The following is a 16,472-nucleotide window of genomic DNA, read 5'->3' as shown; positions in this document are numbered from 1 at the left end:
CTCTTCTGCCAGAGACAGAGCCCCAGGCGAGGTGAGCATCTCGGGTGCAGGCAGGGGAGCTCCCAAGGCTGGAGCTGTAAGAGCCACGGGGGCCAGCACGGTTTCCGTCACGGCACCGTTCAGCAGCTCTCACAGTGGAATAGCAAGATTTATTTGCCGTGCTGTGCTTTTAACAGAATACACTGACCCCTAGATGAGGACAAACGCTGCTTTCTCATAGGAGCAGACACAGTTGGAAAGCTAGAACCAAAATATTTATCAGTGACTAAAACTTTGGATTCTTGCTTTCTGAGAGTTGATCTTAAAACTACCTTTTTTAGATGTTAATCTTCTGTGGGGAAAATAAAATCATCTGGGAGAGCAGCAGCGCGTTTCAGCGCCGTGTTTCAGCGTGAGCCGCTCGGCGCCGGAGGGAAAGCCGAACCCGCGCTGCCCTGAGCAACATCCTCGCTCCGGTCTTGTGGGACCTCACAGCACTGATGGGGATTTGGCCCTTCTCCAGAGCTGAAATCAGCCGTGTAGGCAGTAAGTGTGCGTGCGTGTGCATTTGAGTGGGATGTTCTCCGACTCCCACGGTTGGCTTTTCTCTCTGGATGAATACGTGCTGCAAAATTTTTGCTCGGGCGGTTTTGCCAAGCACGTCCCCGGATGGCAGACCGTTGCCTGCAGCCTTACCCGGGGTGCGCCACGGCAGCCAGCGCCGCCGGAGAAGCCTTTTCAGCGAGGCTCAGTGTTTGAGATGGCTGCTCCGCTGTGCTAGCAGCAGCTCGCCGCTGCTGAGCTAATGGCCCCGTCTGGGATTTTGCTGGAATAACCCATCACTCCTCCGTGGGCATCGCCACGGAGAGAGGCTGAGAGCAAAGAGAAAGGGTACAGAGAGGAGGAAGTACATCAGGAACAGCAGCTACTTTGTAGGTTTGACTGCTTTTTGATGTCTCCCTGAAAGCAGGAGTGCCTGCCCCTCCCCGCCTCTCCTTCCTCTGCTGCAGACCTGCTGTGCTCATGAGCCAGCACAAGCGGGCTTGTGGTCGCAAGGTGACGTGGTCAGGGAAATGACTCCAGCTGCAGAACCACTGCTTTTTTGCCATTAACTTTCCAGCTGTGCCAGTTCCCCAGAGGGGGATGCCTTTGTGGCCTGTCCATTGCTGCTCGCAGGGCTGTGCAGGGCCGGAGGGGTGCAGGACCAACTCTTCCGCTCACAGCACTGGATTTCTGCCTCAGGTATTTGCCCAGCTCGAGCACCAGCCCCGAGAGCATTTGCTCACTCTCTGTCTTTGTCCATATCACCGCTGCTTGCTGCATCCATCCTGGGAAGGACGCTCTCCAAAGCACGCGGAGCAAATCGCCCTTTGCAGCTTGCCACCACCCAGCGAGGGCTGCAGGGGCTGGGGAGAGGAGAGGCTCTGCTGGCTCCTGGTCTGACACCGCCGAGTGCAAGAGCTTTTATTCTGTGTCTGCGTGGCCTGTGGCAGCAGGTCCGGCCACCGTTAATACCTCTGTTATCACTACTTGAACTACGTGTAACTCGCATCGCAAATTGCATCTCTTGTATCCGCTGCGTTTGGCGTTGAACTGCAAAATCAGGCATTGTACAAAAACAAAGGGCAGAGCGTGTGTGCGCGCACACGTGTGAGTGCGCCTGGGCCCTCTGCGAAAACCCGAGGTGGAAATTTGATGTAGGAACCTGTCACGGGAACGTGCCCTCTATGTGGGAGGGAGCGTGTTTGATTGCCTGCCTGGAGCGGCTGCATGGGCAGCCTTTGTTTCGGAAGTTATGTAAGGAGATTTGGAGTGCTGCTTAAGTGCCTGGCTGACTGGTTTGTCCTACCAGAAGTGCCTGCGCTTTCTCCCGTTGCGCGAGCTCTCAGGAGACGCCTGGGAGCTCGGGATGCAGAGCTGGAGCGTGTGGGCCTGCTGCTGACTCTGACGACGGGGAGAAGACAGGGTTCCCATCTGCGCGTCGATCGCCGCTGGGGAAGCGTCCTAGCCCTGCACCGGGGGCTCCTGGAGATGGACCCTTCGCTCGAGATCAGGTGCTCGTAGGAAAATCCGGGTGGGAAGGGACCTGGGGATGTCACCCGGCCCGCGGCTGTGGCCACGTGCACCAGGATGCCTCCGTCACTGGTCGTGCCTTTTCTCCAGACATGTCCCTGGCGCTCCCGAAGCTGAGCGCCCCTCCTCCCCGAAGGATACCCGGTAACTACTTTTCTCTCCTAAACTGTCATCCCCACACTGTCCGAAATCTAGCCAGTGCTTCTGAGCACATCAAGGACAAAGGCAGAGTTATGAATCCGCTCTAGCACAGAGATAAGACTCAGTATAATTAGAAACTTTTTATGTGAAGAAATGAATCAAAGCTTCTTCTACTCCTGGGACGTTTTAACTCTTCACAGCTTATATTATTAGTTGCAAAACCATTTTTTTCTCAGTTTCAGGCTAGAAAAACCTGAAGTAAGAAAGGAGTCCACACTGAGCTGACCCTGCTCAGCTGCTTGACCCCATGGACAAGCAAGTGCCGACGGAGCATGGGAGACATCTAAGGGCACCTCTGGGCTGTCACACGGAGCACTGGAAAATGGCTTTAAGGCTGGAAAGCCAACGTGTCATTCAGCCTTGTGAGTGGGCAGGGGAAAGGAGACTGCTGGGTGTGACAGGAGCACGACCTGTGCCATAAGCAGGGAGGTGTATGATTGCCGCAGGGTGCGGCACGGAGCAGGAGGACAGGAAATTGTGCCCACGGTGCCACTTCTCTGCTCAGTCCAGTGCAAAACCCCAATCTTCAGCTGTCTGCAACTAAAGTTAAGTTGATCTAATTAAACTTTTCTAGGTAGGAAAAAAAAAATGAAAAGAAGTGAAGAACGAAAAGATTTAGTTGTACCAAGAAAGGAAATTTGGGTGCAAACTCGTGCATTTACTGGCTTTCAGTCCCGGAGAGGTGCTACAGCGCTTCCCCAGTCTGGGCCCAAACTGGGAATCTCGGATTTCATTAGTTCCCCACTAAATATTCCTATTGTCTTTATTGTAGAAGGCCAGGAGGGTTGCCTTGACCAGACAGCATGGAGCCTCGGGTCTTGTTTGGGCCCCAAGTGGTTTTAGCTGCGTTTAGCAGCTGCCTGTTGGTCAGTGCCCATTGCGTGACCTGAGGTTGAGCTCTCTGAACAGAACATGCTAAAGGGCTGATGAAGCCAGGCATCTCTGTGTAGCAAACAACAGCCCTTTCTGTTAAGCGAAGCTGGAGGAGGCTACTGGGCAACTTCCAAACTTCAGCTGGGAACCAGCAAGAAGGCAGTGTTACCAAAACACGTGGAAACGGATCCAAGCGCGTGCAAGACTGAGGAGGAAGAATTCGCTGCTGGGAATGGCAGACTCCTCTTGGCAGTGACGTCAGGGTGCTGATGACTTGCTGTCACCCTGTGGTGCTCGAGGAAGACCTGACCCCTCCAGTGTGAAGCTACCAAGGACAAATCGTGCCTGACCAGCCGAGTGATTTGCCTCCTGTGGGGAGACGACAGACGGGAGCAGGGGATATCGCATACCTGGGCTTCAGCAAGGCTTTGACGCGGCCTCGATTTGTAAGGTAAATGGTGGGTGGGCGCACTGCCAGTTCCTGGGGTCGCAGTCGGCAGTGTGGAGCCGGTGGTCAGCTTCTCGTGGCTTCCCTTGGGGACCCCCTGCCCCAGCACTGGTGAGGCCACAGCTGGCATCCTATCTTGGGCTCCCCAGTAAAAGAGAGAGATCAACGCAGAGGGGCAAGTCCAGAGGAGGCCCACAAAGATGGTTGTAGGCTTAAGCATATGGGAAATGAGGAGAGGCGCCGGGGGGGGATCTAATTGCTGTCTTCTGCTACTTCATGGATACTCAGAGAGAGGAAGCCAAACTTGGTGCACGCTGGAAAGGTGGCGGACAATGGATACAATTTGGAACAAGAGAGCTTCCGCTTGGTTAGAAGGGAAAAGTCTTCCCCATTACAGGGGCGAAACACTGGGAAGGAGGCCAAAGAGGCGGTGGGATCTCCATCTTCAGAGGTATTCCCCACCTGACTGCACAAAGGCTTTGAGTGATGTAATTCAGCTCTGCTCTGATCCGTGGCTGAACGAGAGACCTCTGGGGTCCACCCCAACCAAAACATTTCTGTGATTACTGTACCAGTGCACTTCGGTGGAAGAGGACAGTAGGACGTGATACATCCCTCTTCTTTTTGAAAGCTGAGATAGTTGATAAGAATCTTTCCCAGTTATGAGCACGCTGAGAGGTTTAAGACAAGAACTGAGATCTTACAGGGTACCAGAAATGAGATAACTTATCTTTGCCTGTGGCAAGCAAACTCTACTATTCACGCTCTAATTTCCTGGACAACTTGTTTTTCTTTTGGGAACACCTGCTGCATTCAGAGCACCGTGCAACGAGCGAAGGGGGCCTGGGCTTGGCAGGACCACAGCTGCGTTGGCAGTGTGAGTGCTGAATTAAGTCTGATGCTGCTGGATGCCACAGGACTGCCTTTGGAGAGACGTGTCTAAGAGCAGGCTGCAGGAGGAGAATACATCTCCTCGTGTCAGAGGGCACCACGAGAATCTGCAACCTCTCTGATATTTCTGAGACTTACCTCCCTGGGTGATGAGAGCAATAGATAAACGCAAGAGGAAGTAAAAGATTCCCTATTCAGAACAGGGTTTGATGTGTAGTAAACAAGCCCTGAGGCTGTACACTGAATGATGAAGATATAAACCACACTGAGTGGTGCAGAAACGCGGCACAAAACAATGTAATGTGTAGCTGTCCAGAGAAGACTGGTTAATCTGTCTGGAAATAAAGATGTGGAGCACAGACAGTGCACCGCATCGGTGTGAAATCGGTGAGCGCTGCAGGTGCTGAGCTCTTTGCAGGAGCAAATGCAGCTGGATGAGAGGCGTGCAGGGCAGGATGGACTCACATCACTCAGAGCAGGCTGGATGCGAGCTCCTGGCTCAGAGAAGGGCTCGGGAACTGGGAAGGATCGGGATCAGGAGGGTATGTAGACGTGTCCCCAGCTGAGAGAGCAGGCAGAAGTGGTTCCCCCAGTCCCAGCTGCAAGCCTCGAGGAGCTGGGACTTGTTTGTCACAGGAACCCATTGTATCTGGGAACACAGCAGGGATGTTTTGGGTGCAGTCCTGCCTTGCAAACAGCCTGGGATGGATGCTCATCCCTCATATGCCGTATTCAGGCCTAGAAAAACAAGGAAACAAATGTGAAAAGCAACACGTGGGCCCAGTCTGGCTGCTGTGACAGAGGTCATACCCAGCCGGGGCTCTTCCCCTCTCCGCAGGACCACCCGAGGCTCTGCTGTGCCCCGGAGCTGTTTGGAGAACACTGACTCTCCTTGGAAAATGCACATCGCCCTCACTGTGCCTGCGTCCTGTCAGGTTGGATAAAGATGCTTCAGGTTCACCCAAGGCCACCGTGCGAGGTGCTCTCTGCATCTCCTCCACCCTCCCCACCACCCTTCCCCTTCTGTATCGGGGTGAACACCGGGGAGCGTTAGACCCAGAACAGCCCCCCGAGGTTCCTTTTTAGCCTGATAAGACCCGTTAGTACACCCGTACCGATTTACACTAATTAGCTGTTCATCTTTCCTAGTTGTCCCGTATCGGCCCTCCCAGCACGGCTGGATTCAGCCTGGGACGACGGGACTGCCTGCCTGCGTGGCACAATTCCACCGGTACCCTGAGGTTTGTATCAGCAGGCTGTCCAGGCACAGGTTATTGTTTGTATCAGCTAAATTACGCCGTGACCCAGGCCTGCTTCCTGCTGCACTGCCCAGCAGTCTTGCCTATTTACCATTTAGCTCTGAAATTGCAATAACAAGATTACTTGATAGAAAGCAAAGCTCCACCAGCTTTTCCGCTCTGGCTCTCCTCCTCCTGTTCTGCACAGAGGCCTCTCTCCCAGGAGGAGTCAGCAGTGGATTTGCTGCTAGAAATTGCTCTCGCTCTGGCTTTGCCTATATCCTTCAAAGAGAATCACTGCTAGGAAGGAAGAGCTGTTAGTTTAATCAGACTGTTTATCCCTTCAAAGTGAGCGGTTCACTTGGAATAAGGAGGAGAGCTCAGTGGGCTCAGCTGAACACCAGCTTATCCCACCAATTTGCGCTTCCACAACCAGCTTCTCCCTTCCCCTAAAGGTGCGGACGGAGTCGGGGGGAGAGGTGTGCTTGGCCCCGGGGTTCTGAGCAGGGATTCAGCTGCCGGCGGCGCAAAAAGATGCGGTTATAGAGGAGCCTGGAGCTGAAGGTGCCTGGAAGCTGTGAGAGCATTTGGGAGAAATGTTTTCATAGGCCGTGCGAGGCAAGGAGCGTCCGTGGGACTGACAGCAAGCAGATTTTATGCATCGGGGCTCCTGGGTCGTGGCAGGGAGGGAGCTGGCAGCTGTACCACGTAGCAGCGGTGAGGCCAGCGAGGTGCCTCTGGTCTGAAAGCGTGGTGCTGGAGAAGGATGGCTCCGTCAGGCATGAGGGCAGCGTAAACTTAGATTTGCTTTCCTAACAAGAGATTGCCCGCTCCTGCTTCGTGATGTGGTGGCACTTCTGATGGAGCTAGGAGACTTTTTAAAAAATCTCCTCTCCACTTAATTCCCAGAAACAAATCCTCAAGTCAGGCAGGATGACAGGACACGGTGTTTTGCCCAGTTTGGGGCCAAGTACAGAGGAGGCAAAATTTTATTTTATTTTTTTTTTACAAGTGCAATGCCTTCACGTATGGTTACAGTCTTCTTCTGTTTGAACACTGCAGTGCAGGGCTTCCTTTTGCCCATAAAACGATTTGTGGAGGGGGCTAAGGGGAAAGGAGGGGCTTCAAGGCATCCGCAGGGTGCGAGTGTGGGCCTAGCACACCCAGCTCCATCAACAGCAGTACTTCATCATACACAGATGGATTCCTGGTCACCCCATCCCCAATTCTCACGTGAACCTGAGCCAAAAACCCTTTGGTGGCTGGCGATTTGGCTGCCGCTGGGTCGACCCCAGGTTTCGGGAACAGGAACAAGGACTGGCTTCCCAGCCCCGTCCTGCCCCGAGTGCTGCTGAGGAGTGCGGAGAGGGGAGAGCCGGTTAAAAGAGATGTGTAATAAAGCCCGTATTTTCTTGAGCTGCTCTTTGATCCACATGTACGGAGTGGGGCACAGCTTTCCGTGGACGCAACCTAATACACAGCTAAACTGGGATTTTAACTCTTAACCTGCCTCCGGTTACTCCAGGCCAGTGAGCGAGGTGATTCTGCTGCAAGAGAGCAGATGGCGAGAGTAGCGAGGGACACATCCAGACAAGAGCTGCCGCGTGGCAGGGGAGGAAAACGTGGCCATCTGATAGCTGAGGGTAGGGCTGGGGAGGGCAGGAGGACCTCCTCGCCAGCCCCAGGGGAGGCTCTCGGTCGGGCTGTCTTCCTCGCCTTGTGGCGAAGGCTCCCTGCGTGCCCTGCGGTGGTGGAGTCAAGGTGCTGCAGTTAAATTGCTGATGCTGGCACTTGCACAGGATCCTGTATATTAACTGCACTGTTGTTTTGTTGCAGACTTGTGTGAAAAATTACCCTGCTGAAGCTACACTAATCGCGGCATGCAGTACGTATACTTGCAAGCACAGTAGGCAAAGTCTGACCCTGCCAGGTAAGGATATGCTACAGTTCTCTCCCGCTTGCTTATAACTATTTAGTATCCGCATAGCAGCAGGCCCAGTGAACCCCGTTTATATGCTGGGACTTTACTGTGTCAGGTATTGCACAGAGAAACCAAAACGGTCCTTTCCCCAAAAGCTGCTCAGAGGCCGAGTGTGGGACTGGGGCTCTGGGCACCCGCAGTCCGTAACATCTTCCTCTTCGTGTCTCTTTAGATTTCATGCAATTTGCACTCTACAGATCATTAACACAAATGTGTTGATCAAATCTCTGTGACTAACTGGAAATTGAGATTTTATTCCTCCCTTCCCTCCAGTAAGAGGTAATAGACCCCATGCCCAAAGCTTATTAGGGATCCAGATTGCACCTGTATAACCCTTGGGGAGTTCCTGGTGTGAAGTATGTGTTTTGTTGATGAACTTCATCTGATTTATAAACCTGCTATTCACAAATTAACTCTCTGGCACAGGCACTTTGACTGACCTGAGAAACCAGCACTGACAAATACCTCTCAAGCCCATTACATTCTCACTAAATCTACTGCTCTCTGCATCTTCTCTGCACCGGGCAAGAGCTCCGTGTTAGAAAACATATCAGTGGCAAAATTAAAAGGGATAACAGTTTAATTGCTTACTGTATGAGATTAAAAGTACAGCAGCGACTGAAAACAGTGTGAGGTCTGAGCTGCCAGCCACGCTGGAGGCCAGGCATTTAGCCCAGTTCTTGGTGCCGCCGCCTTTCCTGCTGACTGTTGTGGAGGAATTACTGCAGAAAGGGGGCATCTCCCCCGGGACGGCGGGTGCTGGGCGCAGCCCCGGTTTTGGGGTTCGACTCTGGAATGGGAGAGCTTTGCCTGTGGCCGTTGGATTTCTCACTTACCTGCCAGCAACCAGAGGCTTTTGCAGACTGTAGCAGGAGCCTGGGCAGGGGATGGTGGGGCAGTCTGGCACCTGCCCTTGCTAGCAGTGGTGCCTTTGTGTTTTCTTCGCTGCGCCTGGCCTTGTTGAGGAGCCACGACAGGGTTTCACCTGGCAATGTGATAGTCCCTACATCGATGTCTCTCTGAGCTACCCACTGCCTGCAGTTGCAGGATCCTGGAGCATCATCTGGCGATACTCCCTGGCACCTCGGCTTTCTGGAGAATAAATTTCCACAGCTGCCTGTAACCGCATTCCTGGGCGTGCCTGGAGGAGCTGACCTCCAGCTTTTTGCGTGAGCTGACCGCTTCCTCCCTGAGGCCATCTGGGAAGCAGAAAAAAAAAAAACGGCTGCCTGGAGTCCCTGTGCCCTGCAAAGCCAGATTCCTTAGGAGCGTGCCAAATGCACGGCAACTTGAAGCTGAGAAAATATGTGTGCAATATCCCAGAGCTTTGAATATCTGCCCGGGAAGCAGGATACCTGCGGGCCTTTCTGCCTGCAGGAGATAGGAACATCCGCCTGGCACCGCGTCCTGCCATGTGCATGCACCTGCGGGTGGCCGTGCAGCCTGTTCAGTCCCTGCCCAGACACGGATGTCACAGAATCACGGAATGATTTAGGTTGGAAAAGACCTTCGGGATCATCAAGTCCAACCGTTACGGTGTCGTTGCACTGCCGGACAACGTGCACGCATCCGCGTTGACAGCTGGAGGCAAAGGTGGGTCTCCAGGTCACCGCAGACGGCTCTGGACAGTTGCAGGAAAGACACCAACTTCACTCGAATCTCTCACCAGACCTTATCACCTAGAGATCCAGGGCTTAGTTTTGTTGCCTTAATACCAATCTCTCGGCACTACCTTAGATTCACCAGGGTGCTCCATCTGCACGTGAGTCTCCCACAGACCCCGTGTTTGGTCTGTCAGCACTGTAGGGATGTCCGGGGCACCCCAACGTGTCTGAAGCTGCGCTATATAAGCCAACATTTAGGCAACTGAGCTCTTCTGGCCCTGGTAGGAAGCTGAACACCTTGTTTCCCTGTGGGTGTCTGAATTTGAGCAGAACCCCTCGATCTGCTCTCCGTGGCCTGCCTGGATGCAATCTCTGCTTCTAAATGGAGTCCGAGGTGACAGCTGAGATGCTGACGCTGGCACTGGATATACCCACGGTTAGGTGAGACGAATCTGGTAGGTGTGATTCAGGATTGTGTCCGTTTCACTTGTTCAGATCTGTCCGACAGCTGTTTTTTTTCAGGATGCTCTGGAGACCTCCTGGTGGTGGCACATTTTCAGTGCAGGTTGAGACCTGTAGGTCGTGATGCTTGCAGCCCATTTTATAGGGGAGATGTCGATTTTACCATTTGAGTTTCGTGGTCATAATGTCATGAGGTACCAAATGAAATGCTCTTCACATTTAATTATCATTAAATTATTAATTTACCTTTATCACCCAGATTTATCATTCCATCAAGATAACGGGTTATGCTGATGAAGTTTGTTTTCGGGGAACTCCAATAGAACGGCCACCTATTCCCTGTCCGACTGACAGGCTTGTAATTACCCAAGTCTTCTCATTTACCTTTCTAAATATTGGCACAGAAATACCTTTCTTCCCATCTGCTGGACCTCCTGGCTCTGTTCTCACTTCCTCACTTCCACCCGTAGATCTGCCTCGGCGATCTCTCCCTAGCAGACCCAGAAGTCTGCACAGGATTTTACCTCGGGCCAGGGCAGGAATTCCCAGTTAGCTCCGACATTTCTCGCTGTAAGGGAGTCGTGTTTTTCCCCATCCCAAAAGCTGGGGAGCCGCCCCTGGATTTGTTCTTCCTTCCTGTGAAGCAAGATGTGACCTCCTTACAGAGAGCAACGTTTGAAGGGAAATCTGGGGCACTAGGTCACTCAGAAGGGAACTTGCAATAGTTTTGTGACATCTTTTGTGGAGGAGGAAACAGGCCTTTGGTCTCACAGTGATCTAATGACAGCTAAGAAATTTTCCAGCCCTCCCTACAGGCAGCACACGGTGTCCATCTGTGCTGATGATGCTCCCCAGGTGGACCACATCGGCACACATCAGGCCTTCTGGCAAGCCTGCCTCAGTTTCTCTTGGGTGCTGTGCGTGGCCACTCCTAATGCTTTGGTTTGTCCAGCTCCTTGGCCATTTTCTGTTCCTATCTTCTTGGGAAGCAAGAAACCAGGAACCCAGGAATCCAGCTGACAGTCTCAGGCCCTCTTGGATCAATTATTTCCTTAATTAAATCATGTCACTTCACCACAGATACCCAGAAATTCTGATGCCGCCTGAGCTAGTTCCCGATACTCTCGGTACCGTTGGTGAAGAGGACGAGGCACGTCTTAGAGGGACTCTTTCATATTTTTTTTCAGATATCCGATCTGGCCTGAAGCTGCCGTGCCGTGGTCTCTGCTGACAGAGGTCCCTGGCACACGTCCCCGTGGGATCAGAGGAGCCCCCCACGAGGTGGTGACACCGCTGGTGCCTCCGCGTGCTGCCAGACGAATCCCAACTTCCCAACAGGTTTCTGTCGCCGTGGAATTAGAGCAGCACAAATGGTAAGTTTAACCAACTCATTGCCCTTTGGTGTACAGGAGTTAGAATAATTGGCTTTAGATCCTCTCGAAATCTCCACTGTCTTCCTGACAGAAGGGTCACAGCATTTAAAGGCTGTGCATGCAAGCATTAGGCAGCACTGGGGAATTTGAAACCACAAATACTTTCTCCTCAGGCAAACATGATAAATGTGTATTTACATAAAAATGGAATCAGGGAAAGCTAAGGAGTGTTAAATACCAACTCTGGAGGCTCTGATATGAAGGGAAGCACAGAGTATCAGGAACAGATGGATTTGAAAGCTTGCAGAAAGACTCATCAGAGCAGTTCCAGCTGCCTGAACTCGTATATAAGGCAAAAAGGAATAGGTGGCCAGAAAACATCACCAGCCCTACCAACAGCTGTGGTGTTGGCAGGGATTTTACCTGACATGCTTCTTCAGTGTCCTAGAAGGTATTAACAGCTATTTGACTAACGGGGTCCAGGTGATAGTGGATATTTGGATTTATGAAAGTGTGGGAAAAGCCCTCCTTTAACAGCTCTGAAGGAAATTCAGCAGTCACGGTTTGAGGGGAAAGTCCTCGCAGGGAGTAATAACATGTTAAAGGATAGGGAGCAAAGACTGGAATGAATATTTGGTTTTCACAGGGAAGGAGAATTAGGTGTGGAGTGGTGTGAAGATCTGTGCTGGAGCTGGCAGTCCTCGACATATTCACTAGAAAAGGAGATAAATTGTGAGTGACAGTATTTTGCAGTGGTGCAGTTTTATTTAGGATAGGCAAATCTAAACCTGCCTGGGAAGCCCTGCACCAGCCCCAGCTTCCTTGGGCTGCATCCTAAGCTCCAAAGAGATCCAGCAGCTCTTATGGCTGCTTGGCCTTGGCCTCACACAACGCCCTGGTGGTCGGCACCCCAAATTTAGCCTCACAGGGCAAAAAGCCACTGCAAGGAGATCTGCAAGGAGACGAGGGTCTGTAGGAAACCGGGTCCTCGTTGAGACTTTGCTAGTGCTCATGTTTGCTCTGGAGAAAATTCGCCAGGATCAATCTCCAGCAATAACTGCTGAGTTGGCTCTGGGTGCCTTTAAATACACTGCTACGCATCAGATGCTGAATTAAACAAACAAACAAAAACCCTCTAAGTCTGTTTAAATCTGTGCTGAGGGTAGGACTCAGCACCTGGGGCCACTGGTGTGTGAACAGCCCCAGACCTGGCCCTGTGGTCATAACCTCAGAGCTGGTGGATGGCTTCTTTGACCAGGGAGGCAGGTGGAAGGCTTCTGCAGCCTTGTAGCTGCTCCTGGTTTGTTTTGCCTAAGTTCCAGGCTTTGCCAAAGGGCATGTTTACAACCTTTGCTGTTCGGTGCAGAGTGCTGCTGCTGCAGTAAACAGGGAGGCTACTGGCGTGCCCAGTTCGGGACTGGAAGCTACCAAAGGGCCGCGTCCAGGGACAGCATCCACAGCCTTGTACCTCCGGGGGATATAGGGCGAGAGAAGCGAGCTTGCATCCCTGATGAGGCTGGATGGAGAAAAGCAAAAAAAGGCTCCTTTGCTTGATTGTATTCACTGCTTTTTCACTGCAGAATGGGAAAAATAGTCATCGCCAACCTGACCTTTCGGTTCCACTCGAGGAAGTCACTGCAGGCTGTTGCTGAGCTGTTTGGTGCTGGAGTGTCCCACACTGCCCTTCAGTGTGGCTTGGAGAGCTGGTCTGTGGCCACGGGGATTTGTTTGAAAGCCTGGCCATAAATACTTACAATTCTCCCCCTCTAGGGCAGAGGCAATTTTTTTTTTCTTTTTCCCTGCAGTATTTCATATTTAATACACCTTAAGGGCTAACAAGTATGTCAGCACCTTAATGCTGCAATGTGTTCTAGGACCAAAAGTGATACATAGATACCATGAATGATACTTGGACTGCATCCCAGTCCCCCATCCTCCACCTTTTTCCCTCTGTGTTTTAGGGAATTCATTCCCAGGATCTTAAATATGAAGGATTCCTCTTCTCTGTGGTATTGCAGGAGGCACAAGAAAGTCTTTGAAATATGTTGCAGATTTAATGCTTAGGAGGAATGCTTAATTTGGTTTCCCTAAGACATCCTTCATCAGATAAATGATGAAGGGCTGCAGCAAGAAGGGACACAAATGCTTGACCAAGAGTTTGAGAAAGCTAAAAAAACACCCAAGCCAGTAAATCTTCAGAACAGCAAAACAGACAAATTTGAGCAGAAAAGTCAAGAAACCAAACAAGAGGGTCCCGTTCAGTGACATATGAATTTGCCAAAACTGCAATAAATAGACAAGCAGAGCTGAAGTGTGAAGTGTGGAGGTGTACTCCCGCTTGTAATTATAGAGAAACAAACACACTTTGTCATCCTTGTGGGAGAAAGCATCCTTATGAAATGCCTAGCATCCACCTTGTAGCTGAGATTAATACGCTGGATATTTACATGTTAATGCAACGCATCTTTGCTCAGACCATCACAATGCCATTAAATGCATTGAATGCATTAAATGCCAGTAAATGCATTCAAAGGATTATTCAAAGGAAAATTGCTAGGAGTGAATAAAAAGATGCCTGAAAAAAGATACCCAGTGAAAACGGAGAATGTGAGAGGCAACGGGCGCAGACTGCTTTAAGGGAAACTTGTGCTAGAGATAAGGAAAAAAAATTCTTACCCACAGGGTAGGGACCCAGGGAAGGACCATTCCTTACAGATGTTTGTGGGACCCCAGTTTATAAGCTAATTTATACACTCTGGCACGATGCACCCCGTGTTTGCAGTAGCACGGTATGGTTGCCTCCCATTTGGTGTGGTGCCCACCTCTGTCTATGTTATTTTAGAGCAGTTTGTTCCCTAATCTGTAAGTCCTTATGTAGGCACAGGAGCTTGCACGTGCCCTTCCTAAATTGCAGCCTGTTTTTTTTTGCAGACCGTTTCTCCCAATTTATCAAGGTTGTTTTGAATTCTAATCCTGGCTTTTAAGTTGATCCGCCTGCAGGTTTAATAAGAAATGTCTTTATGCCATCATGAAAGTCAGGTATGAAAACAGTGAATAATGGTAGGCCTAGGCCAGATTTCCACTTGATATATTTTCCTATTTTGAGCTAAACTATCTCCCAAGTAGATTTTCCAGCTGGTTTTGCACTTGATTTAGAGAAGCTTAACTTAGATGACTTTCTCTACTTCATTTATAGGAATGTCATACAAGATGGTGTCAAAAGCTTTATGAAAATCCCTGTGTATGGCATCTTCCCGGTGACATCGAGAGGATTCTTGAAGACAACTGCTGAGTGCTCTGGATCTGCGGGTTCAGGAGTCCTCCATGATCGAGCCCAGCTAATCTAAAAAATAACTCATCTAAGGACTTTCTAATCTGTTGCCTCCTTCCGTCATACCGCTGAAGATTTCACACTTCTGTCGCTGGGGCTCGCGGGAGTAGCTCCCTTTTTAGTAAAGGCAAAAAAGCAAAAGGAGCGTCGTGCTTGTGACTGTCACCTCCCAGCACCAGTGCTGCGTGGCGGAGCGCTGGACCGCCTCTCACCTTCGCCCTCTGCTTACTGACAGAGCAGCTCCGTCCTCTGAGGCTGTATATCCTTTGGAGCCCAGACCTACAGACTTTGTCCCCAATTCCTCGTGCTTTTCTTAACCGTCCATCCCAAGTAACCGGAAGTATTTTTTTTTTCTTTTCTCTTCTTTTCACTTCTGCCCCACGTTTGAAGCCAATGCGAAGTTTGTGGTTTTGAAAAGTTGATCTTTTAATAAATTTCAACCACTTCTTCTTCATCAGAACAGTTTGCATTTGTTGCTGTTGTTTCTCTAGCCACAAGTTCTTTTTAGCAATCTGCATAGATTTGCCTTCCCTCTGCTCATCCTCACTGATTTTACCAGTTTACGAAGCGGCTGTTTTTGTCTTGTTATCCTTCCCTTTTGGCCAGAAGCAAATCTAGACAGCTTTAGCTTTTTTGTTTGTCTGTTTTACCTTTTGGGTAAGAACTGCTCTACCAATGCAGTCATAAAATTTGCCAAGCAATCAATGATTTACAGGATCCCTGTCAAGCAATTCTGAATAGCTAAAATCCCTCGCTACCACCACGTACCATCTTTCAGATGATTTTGCAAACCACTCATTAAAATGGCTGTTCTGTTTTCCTAGCTATATGCCTCTGCTCTAGCAGCACCCATTTTTCCTTCTTTAATTCTTATTCAGAGACTATTTCCTCCTGCAGTCTTATACTCAGTGAATGTACCTACGCTCTTGATATCCTCCTTTTTCTCCTTGTTCGCCCTTCCTGAACAAGCTATACAGTTGGATATTAATATTCCAGACATAAGTTATCCCAACAAGCCCCTGTTACGCCAATTAAATCAGAATTTTGCTTTGTGTGAAGAATTCAAGCTCCTCCTGTTTGTTCTGTTTCTAATGTTTGTGTATACAGATTTCTAAGACATTAAACACGTTGTCCACTATTGTCCTTGTCCTCTTATGAACTATAAATGGTTCAAAAGCCATCCTGAAATCAGTATGGTTTCCTGCTTGTCAAAAGGTTGTTTTAGAACATTACTTCTCTGGTGGTTAGAATCCTATTAATTTTCAGCCTATGTTCATGGCAAATTTATATTTATTTATTCTTGTGCCAATTTGTGCTTTGGATTAAATAGGTCTTCTCTCTCCATGGTGTTTACTTCCCTGCCGTATTTATAGCAAGCATTTCTGTGTCTCCTTAGCCTTCGCTTTGTTGCATTGAACAAACCAAGTTCTGTCATTTCTAACTGATGGACTCCCGTTTTTGAGCAGAAATCCTTAGGGATCGGCTCCTAAGCACACAGCTGGTATTTCCTCCCTTCAATTACACCGGAGTGATGTTACTCCAGACCTCGACACCAGGCAGTCCTTCTTGAGCAATAACCCTGCTCCCTTTTGTATCGATGATGCTTCAACTTCAGGCCGGCTACAAATTTTGTGGTAATTCCTGCTAGGATTGCTCAATGAAATGCTAACTCCTGGCTGGCTGCTCGTTACGTGGTCCATCGGCTACCGATAGAAATCAGCCTCAGCCTGGGGATGCCTCGTAGCAGGGAGTCCTCGGTTTGCCATTGTGCAGGTGAGCTCCAGGGAGATGGGATTGTGCTTGCTGCTCTCTCTTTTGCACGGCAAATGTCCAGTTTGCCGTGGAGAGGCGTGCTGCTGGGGCAAGCAGCACTGTGCACTGGGTGCGGGCTGGGGCTGGAGCTGTGGGCAGGAGCAGGAGCAGGAGCAGGAGCTCAGGAAGGGCTGGTTTGCAGCACGAGGTGGCAAAACCAATGCGGTAATTCCAGGAAAATGCTTTTAAAGAAGGCAATTTGTGCT

The 16,472-nt window shown here is 50.3% G+C and overlaps 1 protein-coding gene across 18 annotated transcripts in view; it reads left to right on the top strand.

The window, feature by feature from the left end:
• Window positions 1-16,058, top strand: part of LOC310887284 (uncharacterized protein) — a 30,358-nt gene extending 14,300 nt beyond the window's left edge. For 13 of the 18 annotated variants that reach the window (XM_083813059.1, XM_083813061.1, XM_083813058.1 and 10 more), the window contains 4 exons: window positions 5,615-5,706; window positions 7,540-7,633; window positions 10,938-11,123; window positions 14,320-16,046. In XM_083813059.1, coding sequence (XP_083669185.1) covers window positions 5,615-5,706; window positions 7,540-7,633; window positions 10,938-10,981 — 230 coding nt within the window. In that variant the 3' untranslated portion in view covers window positions 10,982-11,123; window positions 14,320-16,046. Of the gene's footprint in view, window positions 1-5,614; window positions 5,707-7,539; window positions 11,124-14,319 lie in introns of all 18 variants that reach the window. The other 5 variants (XR_014575702.1, XR_014575703.1, XM_083813060.1 and 2 more) reach the window with 5 other exon arrangements.
• The last annotated feature ends 414 nt before the right edge of the window (window positions 16,059-16,472 follow it).

Source organism: Anser anser (genome assembly GCF_964211835.1).
Source record: "Anser anser genome assembly, chromosome: 28".
NCBI classification, from domain to species: domain Eukaryota; kingdom Metazoa; phylum Chordata; class Aves; order Anseriformes; family Anatidae; genus Anser; species Anser anser.
Note: the sequence above shows the minus strand (reverse complement) of the source record. Positions and strands in the feature narration are given on the sequence as shown.